This window comes from Biomphalaria glabrata, chromosome 1 (assembly GCF_947242115.1).
Source record: "Biomphalaria glabrata chromosome 1, xgBioGlab47.1, whole genome shotgun sequence".
Classification (NCBI taxonomy): Eukaryota; Metazoa; Mollusca; class Gastropoda; family Planorbidae; genus Biomphalaria; species Biomphalaria glabrata.
In genome coordinates this window covers 68,524,069-68,537,910 of record NC_074711.1, presented here as the reverse complement: position 1 = coordinate 68,537,910, position 13,842 = coordinate 68,524,069, and the positions used below count along the sequence as shown (strand labels likewise).

Here is a 13,842-nt window from a genome sequence, read left to right as displayed (position 1 = left end):
TGCCAATGCACACTGAGGCATTCAATAACTCTAGTTCTGATGTTCATTCCTTTGAACTGGGTCTAGCTTGATTGATATTTTCACTTCATTAAAATATTGAAAACTAAACACTAATACATCTGATGTGTCAACTACCTACTATAAGTTCATCATTCTGACAAATGTAATTTAAATTTAATAATGTTTTTGTTTTTTTTTTATCATAAGATTTTTATATCTTAGCAAAATATTAACTATAAAAATGGAGCATGCATAACAGACATATAAAAAAAAAAAAAAGTAAAGTTAACTATTCAGTAATGAGATTATAAGAATCCATTTATTATTATAAAGCTTTTTCAATATATAAGAATTTTAAATTTTTTTATATGTTTCAACACAGCACAGTATAAACACAAATAACAACTCAGAAATGTAGACATTTCATATTTTATTAAGTTTTAACTGATACAAGCTTTGCATCATGACCAGTCTATATTCAAAAAAGTATTTTTTTTTCGAAGTTCAACTATACATTAGCATCAAGATTAATAGCATCCATTTTTTGGTCAACATTTTTATAATCATTTCTAGACTATTTTAAACAAAACATTATAAAAGAAAAAAAGAGAAACTTTCTGTAGTTAATAACAATATTCAAATTTAAATGTAAAAATGAAATCTCATTTCCAGCATAAAAGTAAAATGTAACCCTAAAATGTACAAAAAAAACAAACAAACAAAAACAGCTTTATTCTCTTTGCTGATAGTATTAAAAGTAATCTAAAAAAAATAGCAGAGCATCAGATGCAAGACTTATCTGGTCAGTCTGCCAGATATAAAAGTAGAACTAGCAAAATATATTTTATACAATTTATAATGAGCAGAAGTATCAGAACTTAAAAGAGTGAACAAACAGGTGAGTAGAGGATTTGGACTGAAAATATTATGGTACAAGAAAATAGAGAAACCAGAATAGACTTTACTAGCTGATAACAGGAACATAGAGAATAAGACAATGGAAAACAACACATTTTTTAAAACAATTTTCAACCACAGATTTTTTATTACATGAAATTTCAGCAATAAGGAAAGTAAACTAGAAAGCAATGGTGTTTTTTACTTTTTTTTTGTTTAGACTTTTAAAAATATTCCAGGTATCAGAAATTAAGTCAAGATAGTTTGTATTCCAGGAATCAAGTCAAGATAGTTTGTTCATTTACATCTAAAGTCATCATATAAAAAAAGAAATTCTAAACATTCTGCAGGCATCTAAAGAGATAAACATGCATCTCTATTTAGATAACTAAACAAAATATCTCTAGAACTCTTGACATCTTTATGGCTCAATACAATTCTTTAGAAATATCTAAAGAGCTTAATCAAAATAATCTCTGATACTCAAACAAATATCTTCACAGCTCTATATAGATATCTATATCTAACTACGCATTTCTACTCACACAAACAAAATACAAAAATGTTAGTTACAACAAATTAAAATAAGTTTAATTTGGATTTTCAGTCACTACCTCCCTATCATACTGCATATTAACCCCTTCCTGAATTAAACACAGGAGGACTTTTTTGTAGCTCCTTAACTTAGACACACAACTTGGTGGCCCCACAACAACAACTGTTGTCTACATAGTGTCATGGGAAGTAGAAGCTGCTGTCTGTGGAGTCAAACTTTGAAAAGTGGACAGTCCGAAATGTGAACAAATACTTCCATAGATCAAGGCTAACAAAAAATTTAACCCATTCAATAAAACATCAGACTGCTAAAAATGACTACCCTACTTAATGATAGAAAAATGTATGTCATGTCATCTAATGTTATTTAAATCTACACAAAGTGTTGACATTAGTCAGATGTGTTTTAAAAACTTAATTAGTGACATGCATTTGATTTAGATTTTTTAGAAATTCATGTATTACTTCCTAATAAATATGAAAGTTAGGGGGATAGGACTGATATAATTTGCCACTTTTTACAACACCCAAAACTGATACAAACTAAAGACTTACAAAGAAGGTGAAGGACTTAAAAACAAACATAAAAACATTGGCATTAAATATTTAGTACACATTGTAGTAAATACTTTTCATGCAAAATTACATAATTGTTAGATATTTTCAGTTGCTAATATTTGTCAGTATTTGATGTGGTAATGAAGCTAAGGACATCATAGAATGAAACTAGTGTAATAGGGGAATATTGAAAGTAGACATATGCCCTAGAATGTAAACGTATACAGTTTCTTTTCTTTTTACAAGGTCTCAGAACTAATCGATTGTTTCTAAAGCTTTGAACTGTTTGAGCTGGCATGTGAAGGAGACTGAGAAAGGTGCCTAGCTAGTGTATTAATGACATGTCCAACAATGGAGGCCGAACATTGACCAGTTGACTACAATACTAATACCATTAATAATGAATCAAATCACAAAAATTATATTTGCAGTCAAAAGTAAACCTGTAATAATCAAAACCTCGAAAGATATTAATGATTCAATTATATGTGTGATAATTAATTAGTTGGAATATGATATTAATTATGTATAAATGAAATTGCAAAATTCAAAATAATGATGGCCTGCAGATTATCAATTAGTGATTACAGTTTTGAGAATTGTAAATAAAAAAAAATAATAAATAGATAAATAGTTTTAATTATACCCTCATCCTCAAGGCCATTTGGTTTTAAAACAAAAAGAAGAAACAGTAAAGAGTTACATGATAGAAACAAAGTGCTCAAAGTATCTTGGTGTTTGTTCAATAATATACTACAGAGCTTCCAAGGAAGTGATCTAGCTGTGCTGATTATAAAAACTTTTCTGCACAAAAGAGTGTTGCTACCACCAAGTTTTGCTCCTTCAACCACAGAATGTGAGTTGCTTTTATTCAGTGCTTTACAATCTAGACTTAGTGGTGAGGGTGTTGGGAACATAAGGATACACAAGTTGAAAGAAAAAAACAAAACAATTACAAACTGAAACAAGATGTATACATGATACAAACTAAAACAAGATGTATACATGATACAAACTGAAACAAGATGTATACATGATACAAACTGAAACAAGATGTATACATGATACAAACTAACACAAGATGTATACATGATACAAACTGAAACAAGATGTATACATGATACAAACTAAAACAAGATGTATACATGATACAAACTGAAACAAGATGTATACATGATACAAACTGAAACAAGATGTATACATGATACAAACTGACACAAGATGTATACATGATACAAACTGAAACAAGATGTATACATGATACAAACTGAAACAAGATGTATACATGATACAAACTGAAACAAGATGTATACATGATACAAACTGAAACAAGATGTATACATGATACAAACTGAAACAAGATGTATACATGATACAAACTGAAACAAGATGTATACATGATACAAACTGAAACAAGATGTATAAATGATGAAAGACTCAAAACGTTGTTGCATTCTCCAGAGTGTAGGAAAGGACACACCAATAACCACCACTGCATGTGGTGAACAGTTAGGTTGTGTTTAGTTTCTTGAATAAATAGCTCTCTCTCTTTTCAATATATTTATAAAAGTAATGGTATATCATACATAAGAACTACATGATATAAAGCTAGAGCTAGGCTGTTAGACTTGATTAGAGCAGACTTCTCACACAGACTGTACTGAACATTTGAACCCTTTTGTAGGAGTCTTTCAAAAGACATACTCTCCCGAACTACAGACTTTCTTAGATCTACTGTGTCAGTATAGAAATAACAGGTCAATTTAAAATGCATCAAGTGACTATTTGAAAACTATTGCAAATGGTAGGAAAATTTCATACCTTCTTATTTGAAAATATTGAAATGTACATTGAAAATATATTTTCAGCTAGGTTTCAGAAAACAGATTTTCGGGATAGGGTTCAAAAGTTAATCTGTTAATATTTAAAGTAGCTTTGTGGATGGATCATGTTTTTCAAATACATAGTTCAGTGAATATTTAAGAAGTTCAAAATGTCACATGTGTAAAACTTGGCCAAAAGAAGAAAGTGACTTACACACATACATTACCAAGCAATAACAATGTTAAGGCCGCCAAGAGTTTGAGACGATGGAATGTTCTTTATTAAATAAAAAACAATCAGAAAAAAAAATTGAAATTGAACAAAATGTTAATGTTGCCTAAGAAAAGAAATAAGTTATTATTGAGAAAAAAGAGTTTTTAAAAAAGCATTTAATTGCACTTGAGAATAAAGTTTTTTTTATAAACAATTAAACTACAGTCATAAAATAAATTTAGTTCAATATACCTTTTACAAGTGTTGCTTCTTAAACTAATAAAACTATAAATAGAATTTAAAGATGACAAATGTTTACAAATGAGGCACAGAATAAAATTCAAACATTGCATGCATGGTCAACTTTCAACATTTTCAATAAAATGATCATATGGAGAAATGTGAGTCTTTTCTTTAAGAGTTGTAATTTCATATTAGCATCTGTCTTATACAGAGGTTATAGTTTCAATAAATTCTGAGGAAAGAACAGCTGAATTCAATCAAGATTTTTTTAAAAATTAAAAATGTCACATTTTTCTTGAAAGTGGACTTTCTAATTACTTCTAAATTTAAAAATAAAAAGCTCTTCAATTATAAAAAGAAAGAATATTTTCAAACTGAAGAGCCAGTGGATTGTACAAAACAGACATGGCGCAGTCAGCTCTTAGGACATAAAAGGAACATAATCTCATTATTTTCATCATTATCAGAATCATTGTTTATGACAAGTGAAGGTAACCATGGTGAGAGAGAATTGCAAATAAATTACTTTGGAATTACTTTTAATCATTTACTCTGGCTTAATGACAAACAAAATCATTTACTTTAAAAAAAATTAATCAAAAGACCATTGTATAAAATATAAATGCAATAAAAACTGAATCAGTAGTAATGATGACTTCTATTTACATAATGTCAGTTGATACTTAGAAAGTTCAATTCTCCTACTGGCTTGTAAACAAACAAAAACAAAAAAAAAACATGAACAGTGGTCACTATAACAACCTGTGTAGCTTAGAGTTATATTTTTCATATCACAACCCAAAATCCTACATCAATTTACCTCATCCTAAACCGGCTACACTTAAAATTGTACAAAGTATAAAAAAATGGTATTTAAAATTCAACACCTCATTTTTTTTTTTTAAATGAAGAGTCTCATTATTTTGTAGAACAAATGAATCACAATAAATCTTACAATATGTGACAACATTAGGTTAACAATTAAAGATCTGGTATTGTTTAAACATCAATATGCTACTTACACTAACAGATTCAAATAAATAGAAATAACAAAAAAATGAAATAAAGTAGAGAACACACAAGAACACAACCAGAACCAGCATGAACCTTCTGCAAATGTCTTTTTTTAAAAAAAAGGGTGAATTTATTTATTTAATATACATGTTTCTCATCTACAGGAATGATGAATCCACATAAATCCATGCTTCTAAATGTATACAAAAGACAATAAATTAATGCTCAGTCTAAATGAGAATGTGTACACACATATACTCAAGAGGAATTTTCCTTAGAATGAAATCTAGAAAAACTTCCATTGAAAATGAAATGTTTCTGTTCTCTCTTGAAATAATGATATGTCTTTAACAATTGCTTTCAAGTCATGACAACAAGAAAGACAACTCTTGATTTATTTGACAACCCTGATTAATAAGCAGCAGTCCCTAGAGAAAGTCTAATAGAGTGAAATCTCATTGCCTCACACTAACTGCTTCATTGCATAGTTTGCTTCATCATTTACAAAGAGGACAAAAGCCAAATGTACTTTAAAAAAGCACTTCTTTTATTTGAATAGCCAAATTAAAAGCACAACCAGTGATTGAATGACAGCCTTACAATTTAGAAAGTAAGTTATAAAAGATAGAACAGCAAATCAGCCTTATTTAGACAATATTTCTTGGCAATGATTTAATTTCAAGCTAATATAAAAAAAAAATCAGCCGAAGCTTAATAAGACAACCTTTTAGTAAAAACAAGACTTGATTTGATTAAAGCATCATTTAAAGGATATATTCCTATAGTCTCACAACCCTTTTTAAAAAAAGATGATTTAAAAAATATACAGTATGATCAACAAATTTATAAAACCACATTGTATTTTTTTTTTTAAACTTCTCTGTCTTGTATTTCTAATGTGATAACTCAGAACCAATGTCTTCAGTCAAGGCTGAAAATTAGAACAATTTGAACACTAGGCAAACATTGGCTCTTCGTGTGCCTCTTCAAGGGGCAGGGGAGTAAATGGCTCAACCTCCAGAAGCTGGGTTCAGGTCAACACTGTGTTTGTTTTTACAGCTCTGTCATTAAAGTGACCTTCCTCTCCACCTTTTTGTCCGACCAGGTGTGAGAGTTATGGTGGAGTGAAGCAGTACTGTCACCTCTGGACCTGTCGATAGAGATGACCTGTGTTTTGGCGGTTGAGGACGTTTTCCTAGTGACTGGCTCTGTCCTGGTGAAGGAAGTTTCCTAGAGTGAAAATGTAAGAGAAGAAATGTGATACCAGCTAACAAAATCAAACACGGGATGTAGAACAGGATCTCTATCCAGTACAGATTTGCAATCAGTTCATTAGGATTGAAGGAATAAAAATAGAACTCCAGATTAATCTTATATACAAAAATGTCATTCTATTTATTGCATACAAAATCCTGCTTTTCTTCAGAAAACAAAATGTATTATATTTTTTTATGTTTTCATTTTAGCTTTCAATTCCAAAGTTCAATACAACTTTTTTTAGAATATTTTGTTCATTAGAAGAATTATTTCATTTCACTTCAAAGATTACAATAATAGTAGAAATTAGGAGGTGTGTGTGTTTATGTTTCCCAGAGCCTTACTAAATAACATGCACAATAATACTCCATGCATCATACCTAGCATGCTTTGTCATATTTCTAGATGTCTTTCTTTAAAATCTATAAACACTACATTACATTTACACGTTTGAGCAATGTCATTGAGTCTTTGATGTGAGAGTACATGACATAAATACTTTTTCATTCCATCAACAAGACAATAAAGAAGATAAAAAACATGGTATCAGTAAAAGTTATAAAAGATCTGATAAGTATTCTCAACAATCAGGAATCAGTTCTAAGATTTGAGCAACAATTAAGAGAGAAGAAAAATCTCTGGACTTAATTTTTAACAGTATAGATTTTTTTTTTAGCAAAACATAAATCTTGACATATATGAAATATAAGTTTAAATATGCAACATTGCCTGGAGCAAGGAATATTTCCCCAACATACACATTGTTTATGCTAACAAGCTATATCTATTTTAAGGGAATAAGCATGCATTTAATTACAACTAGCGTACTAAGCAAAATAATTTTGAATGCATCTTTTTTATTTTTCAAGTAAATATTAGGTTCTTATGTCTTTTGTTATAAAAACAAAATCACAGCCAAAAAAAAAAAGAGTCCAAAGATTCGTATTAAAATAATTTGGACCTCAATGCTTCAGACATTGATCTTTGAGTTTGATCATTAGTGGACAAGTTTTCATTTGCAAACTTGCTAATCTGTAGTAAATTGATGATGTATGTCATAACCACTAGATACATTGGCACACCAAAAAATGTGAGGCTAATGGGTACAACACTAGGTGAGTATGTGATCAGAGATTATTATGATGACAACACTGATGTATAGTAGATACAATAGTCTGTTCAATGATGATATACAACACTGTATAAGAAGAGTTAATTCTATCATCAAAAACCAAAGAATAGCTGTTAACAAAAAAAAACACAAGATTCAAAAATAAAAAAAAATGACAACATGCATGCATTGTTTAAATGTTGACAAAAGTTTGAAGCCTGCCACTTCAAAAGGTTATTGTGTTAGCAAAACAAAACCATCACCCAGCTAGAAGCACAAAGAATGCTGTCATCAACAAATGAGTTAGTATTAACTAAGAACTGCTTGGGGAACTTACTACAATGGCAACTTTTGAAACAGGTTTCTCTGCTTTAGCTGAGCCTCTTTCTGGAGAGCCTTCCCTAGTAGGGGTAGGGGATGGAGGAGGGGGAGGTGGGCGAGTCTTTTTAAGGCTTGTGGTCTTGTAGGGTGGCTCTGGGTGCCCCTCCGTGGAGCCAGGTTTCAATGTTGAAGAAGAGGTAGTTGTGGCACCAGCAGAAGATAAAACTCTTGGAGCTGGGACAGGGGGAACACTCTTCCTGTCAGATTCATTTTCCAGGTTTTGCAATTTGGCATTGTCTCTCCTGAATGGAACTGGCGGAGCCTCCTCTTCTTCTTCTTCCTCATCATCTGAGAGAAATGGATTCAGAGATTTCTTTTGTGGTTTAGTTTCATTTTCAGTTTCTTTCTCCTTCCCAATATCAGTTTCTTTGCCTGCCTGCTTCTGCTTGACAGCCTCTGCCTTCATTCTGAGTGAACTTGACTTGGCAGAGCTGAGAGGAGGAGGATTGGCAGGACGTTCCGGGAGAAACGGATTTAGAGGCTTTTTTAATGAGCCAGATTTCCCCTCAGATGCTTTTGCAATGATTTCTGAATTATCTGCTTTGGTGTCTGATTTCTGGGCATTGGCTCCCAGTTCAGGTTGGGGTGTTTCAGATTTTACCGGTGCACTTTCCTTGACAGGTAAAGCAGTGTCTGGAACAGGTGAAGGCGCTTTAGATTTACGAGATCTTGGTGGGGATGGAGCTGGTGATGGAGCAAGTGTGGCCCCAGGAGTGGTTGTGATCTCCTTTTTGGTGTTCCATGATGAAAAAAAAAAAGGGGGACAAGTAAAAAGGGAGAGAAAAAAAATATTCAATCAGTTTGTGTTGTTCCCCAGTGTTATTCAAATCAGAAAATTTAGCCAGTGAAAACTACACATAAAAACTAACACAAAAATACTAATAATAATATAATATAATAGATAAAATCTGGATATGCCCATAGCTTTTAGTTATGTTTAGGTTTATTTTTTTTTTAATTCCACTCACAAGAGACTGAAATTTTTATTCTATTAATGTAATTAATAGGAAAATTTAACAAATTACATTGACTGTCCTGCGTACTCCAGTTTTAATATTCTGATTACTTTATAATTATAAGAATTATATTTATATTACTATACAACGGATGTTTGCATGTATTTTTTCTTACATAATAACATTTAAAGGTTGTAAAAGGATATTAAAATGCCAGTAGCTTAATTAAGAAAGATTGCTTTATGATACAATGTAAAAGCAAATACCTAAAGGATGAAATTTAGCATTGAAGCTGTAGCAGAAGGATTAATTAAATTAGCAACACATCAGTGTATGGGGAATCTGAGGAGAATGACTGACTTAAAAGCTTAACCTAATGAATAAATATTCATTCCTCATCGGAACTCATCACATGGATTGAGGCCAGAGTTCAACTAACCACGGGTAAATTGAACATTTAAATGATGAAATTCTTTATAAAACAAGCATAAGAATAAAAATAAATATGTATATTTGTTGGGGTGAGGGTGGGGGGAAGTGTTGTAGCTTGAAGGGCCTGAGCTTGTACACAGGTGTGATATTGTATCAATACAACCTATTGTTGAACATTATTTCAGTTTTATCTACACCAATGAGCCACATCTATGTTTGTGACACATCTATATTTATGACAGGTATTTGCAGAAAGGCGATTAAAAAAATAATAATGTGAAAGTTTGTGATAACCGTATTTTTAGTTTTTGATCTATAAAAAAAAATATTTTACTCTGAAAATACTAATCACAACTATAAAAAAAAAATTTTTTAAACAAATATTTATGATGGCTTATTTACGATGCGTGCAAAAGACAAAAACTGCTGTTAAAAACAACTTATTCAAGCTTTGATACAACTTGAAAGAAATACCATCCGTCCATTCATTAATATAATTAAAAGTAATAGTTCCCTAAAAACCTTAGTATTCGTAGGGTTAACTCTATCTGTATTAGTATCAGAAAAACTATCATCTTAATTTACCAGTTAACCTTATGTTAAGAAAAAAAAAAGTAATTTTGAAACCCACGAAGTTTTTAAATTCAGTAACCTGGTGTTAAAAAATATATTAATTAATGGATTGTTGCCAAGGACAACAAAGCAATGACCCAACTTCTGGGTCTGCTAAAGCACAAAGGGCAAAAGAAAAGAAAAACACATTGAACAATGACACCTAGAACAAGTTCTTTATGGGCAGCACAAAGTTTGGTGAAGCTCAAATACAGATCTGTTATGAGAAGTACTTCAGGTTTTTAATTGCACTTTATTACTTGTCAATATTCAAGCCCTCTTTATAACAAGGTTGAGTTTTTATTTTTTTATTTTAAAGCTATATTTTAGGTCTTCTAAAACAAAATGACTAAAAACAAAAAACTTTGTGCAGCCATCTAATTCTGTTCTTATTTAACAACAAAGGAGACTTTACCAAGGGAGAAAAGTTTGCTTACCTTGCTAGGCACAGAAGGCAAAAACACATCGCTGGTCTGACTAAAATTCCGTTGTCTTGCTATTTCACTAGCATCAAAGCTTTTATTGTGACTGGCTACAGGTTGCCGTGGAGCTCTCCTGTCCATACTGCTAAAGTCTGGCTGAGGAGCAGGAGATTTCCTTGAAGATTGTCTCTTCTCTGGTATGTATGGTTCATCGATATTTGTGGACTTGCTCTTTTTCTCAGAGCTGCCACTGTCATTAATGGCATAACGAGCTTTTCTGTCTATGCTCCCAGTTTCATTCTCAGCATTACGAGACTTTCTGTCTATGCTTCCATTTTCAGGAATGACTCGGCTAGTTGAACCTTTTACACCTCTGTCAGCAATGTTTTCTACGAGACTTGACTTAGATTCATACCTACAATAATTGAGAGAAAAATTATAAAAAACATTGCCACAAAATTGTACAGCATTAGGGTTCTTTTTTAGTTTAGTTTTGATGTTAATTAAATTACTAATCAATTACAAAATCTTAAAAATGTTCCTTTCCTATGAATAATTTTTAGGGATAAAATATTTTACTACACATAATTTGGAGTGATTTTAGTGCTGCTTTAAAGTAAAAATACAAAGATTTACAATAAGGGATTGACACATTTTCTAAATCTTGAGTTCAATTTAAACAATAGAAAATGTAAAACTAGAAAGACTAACCCGTTATTTAAAGAATGATTAGATGTCTTTGAAGACTGTCGCTCTTTACGTGGTCTGGGAGCTTCAGCAGCAAAGCTGTAAAATCACAAAACAAAGAAACAAATAATGTCTCTTGAATCAACATGCTTTTGTTTTTCATTGTTGAAAATAAATGTGGAAAATCTTTTTCTTTTCAACCTCATTAGCATTATTTAAAATAGTTGATACAGAAATAAACAGCATGTTAATGTCTGCTCTATCTACTTTATTGGTTTCTTACCTCATCTTATATAATACAGATATTACTTCAAAAAGGAAGATAATTACGTCCTAAACATTTCATGTGTCAATCTAGTCATGCATGTTAATCATTGACTTAAACTCTGCTAAGTTATTGGTTTTCCTGGCTGATTCAGGCAACCCATTCCGTTCTCTAATGGCACTAAGGAAGAAGGAGCACTTGTATGAATTTGTTTTAGCATATGGAATAAGAAATGTGCCTCTATTTTTGTGTCTTTCTGAGTTTTTCATTAGGTTTTGTTTATCTATTTGTAAATTATGGTTCATTGTTTTATGTATTATAGCTACTTTTATTTTTTATTCTTCTGTCCTGAAGTGTTTAGTGATTTAACTAATGGTGTTACTCTAAACAAATTGGAATATTTATTTGTTAAAAAATCTGACTGCTCTATTTGGTATGGTATTTGTTCTAGTTTCTTTATCTTTTCTTAAGTTAAGGAATTCCAAACAGAGGATGCATATTCTAACATTGGCCAAACTACAGTTAAATAGCAAAGTGTTGTTTAACTTAATTATTGATTTTGCATTTTACTATAAATAATTACTAAATATTATTGGATTTAAGATGTTTCACTTTCTTTGTGTTTCAGTGTGATTCGGTGCAATGACTGTTTAGTTCTTCATAACTATAAAAATGAAATAAATTATTGCTACAAAATTTATTCCATTTTAAGGACTGACATCTTTTGATTTTAGCTGTAAATATCTATCCTAGTAATTACTTTATTAAAGAATTCATTTACTACTGCCAATTGTCTGCCATCTTAGCAAGTATAGAAAAGCAAGGTAGTATTATTTCTTGCTGACTAAACTCAACATTTATAAGAAAAATAAAACCTAGTTTCTATGCAAACATTAAGTCTGGATATAAATCAGACAGTGATTTAATCCAATAAAAATAGCTTTGAGAACATGTCCATAATATTAAATTTCAATAAGTGTAGTGTCAAAACATCTCAAAACCAGTTATATAGGTACTAGAAAAAAACAAAAATTGTTACTATGACTAAATACCTTTATCAACCTGATGACTATCATAGGATACATTTTAAAAAACAACTTTGTAGATTTTCTAATGTCATTTCTGTCACTGGTCTAAAGACAAAGACTAGTATTAAGCAAACTAAATTTCATTAAAAAAAGCAAATATCACAGCTCAGGATTATTAAAACGAAACAAAAAAAGGGGGTTGGCTCTACAAAACAAAACCAACTACCTGTTGTTAATTAACTTTTGCTCCTCATCCCCACAACTTTCCAGTGTCACTGAGAGATCATGGCGCAGATTCTTCTCCACTCTCCCAGGTTCCACCTCCTCTTCACTACTACTCTCACTGTGATCAAAACATAAAAGGTAGGGAAATGTTGAGGTGACTAGCAAATAATAAGAGTGTGTTCTGCGACAGGTGTGTCAGGCATGAGAGTTATAAATAGATTGAGAAATGCAGCACATAGAAGTGGTTTACACTATTTTACTTTATATTTTTGAGTTAAAGGAGAAATCAATGTGAAAAAAATAATCCAACATGAATTCCAGTGATTTCCTTTTTCTAATATTTATTTTTATAGAATGATGAAAACAAAATTCTAAAAAACTTTGTAGAAAAATAAGAAAGGAAGAAGAAAATAGTAAGTATATATATATAAAAAATAAATAAAAACTATAACAGTTGAAAAAAAATGTGACTAAAATAATTTGAAATTAAACCAAAACCCATAATAACCGTAATTCAAAAAGAGAAAATTCTGTTCTATAGATAGGTATTCTTAAATAATAAGTGTACAACAAGAGAAATGGAATTTATGCACATAATGGTGCATTTATATTTATTGAAATGTCCTCACTGCCATGCAAAACTGAATAAATTAAAATTGCCATGCAAGTGAACATGTGCATAAATATTGAATCTACAAAAAGTTTTAGAAGCTTTTTTTAGTTGTTTTTTTTATTAAAACTGAGAGAGATGTTTCTTTTCCCTTCAAAATGAGTACACTAAAACATGTCTAGTATATGTCAAACAGTTTTTCATTTTAACAAGCAGTGATAAAGCAGGATAGGGTCTTAGAATGTACTGATCATAAGTAAAAACTACTAACCTGAGTTCTGGTGACCTATCATCATCATCATCTGAAATAAAAAACCAAAGTTATAAAACAACTAAACAGCCATAGCTTTCCTAACATTTTCTCAAACAAAAAAAGCTTAATTTTAAAGCTGCATATTTATTATTTTTCAGATTTTCTTTGAATTTTTCACAAAACTTTTGAAATTATAAACTTAACACATAATTTCCATAAATACTTACAATATGGATTGATAAAACCTTTTTGATTAACAAAAGAAATTGAACAAAATCAGTCCAAGTTTAAAGGACCAT

The 13,842-nt window shown here is 30.7% G+C and overlaps 1 protein-coding gene across 5 annotated transcripts in view; it reads right to left on the bottom strand.

Annotated features, from left to right (window-relative positions):
- Positions 1-415: 415 nt before the first annotated feature.
- LOC106050643 (band 4.1-like protein 5) overlaps positions 416-13,842 on the bottom strand; it is a 38,972-nt gene continuing 25,545 nt past the window's right edge. For 2 of the 5 annotated variants that reach the window (XM_013205667.2, XM_013205668.2), the window contains exons 14-19: positions 13,562-13,592; positions 12,682-12,798; positions 11,187-11,261; positions 10,491-10,890; positions 8,010-8,780; positions 416-6,534 (exon numbers count right to left, since the gene is read on the bottom strand). In XM_013205667.2, coding sequence (XP_013061121.2) covers positions 6,358-6,534; positions 8,010-8,780; positions 10,491-10,890; positions 11,187-11,261; positions 12,682-12,798; positions 13,562-13,592 — 1,571 coding nt within the window. In that variant the 3' untranslated portion in view covers positions 416-6,357. The remainder of the gene's footprint in view (positions 6,535-8,009; positions 8,781-10,490; positions 10,891-11,186; positions 11,262-12,681; positions 12,799-13,561; positions 13,593-13,842) is intronic. The other 3 variants (XM_013205669.2, XM_013205670.2, XM_013205671.2) reach the window with 2 other exon arrangements.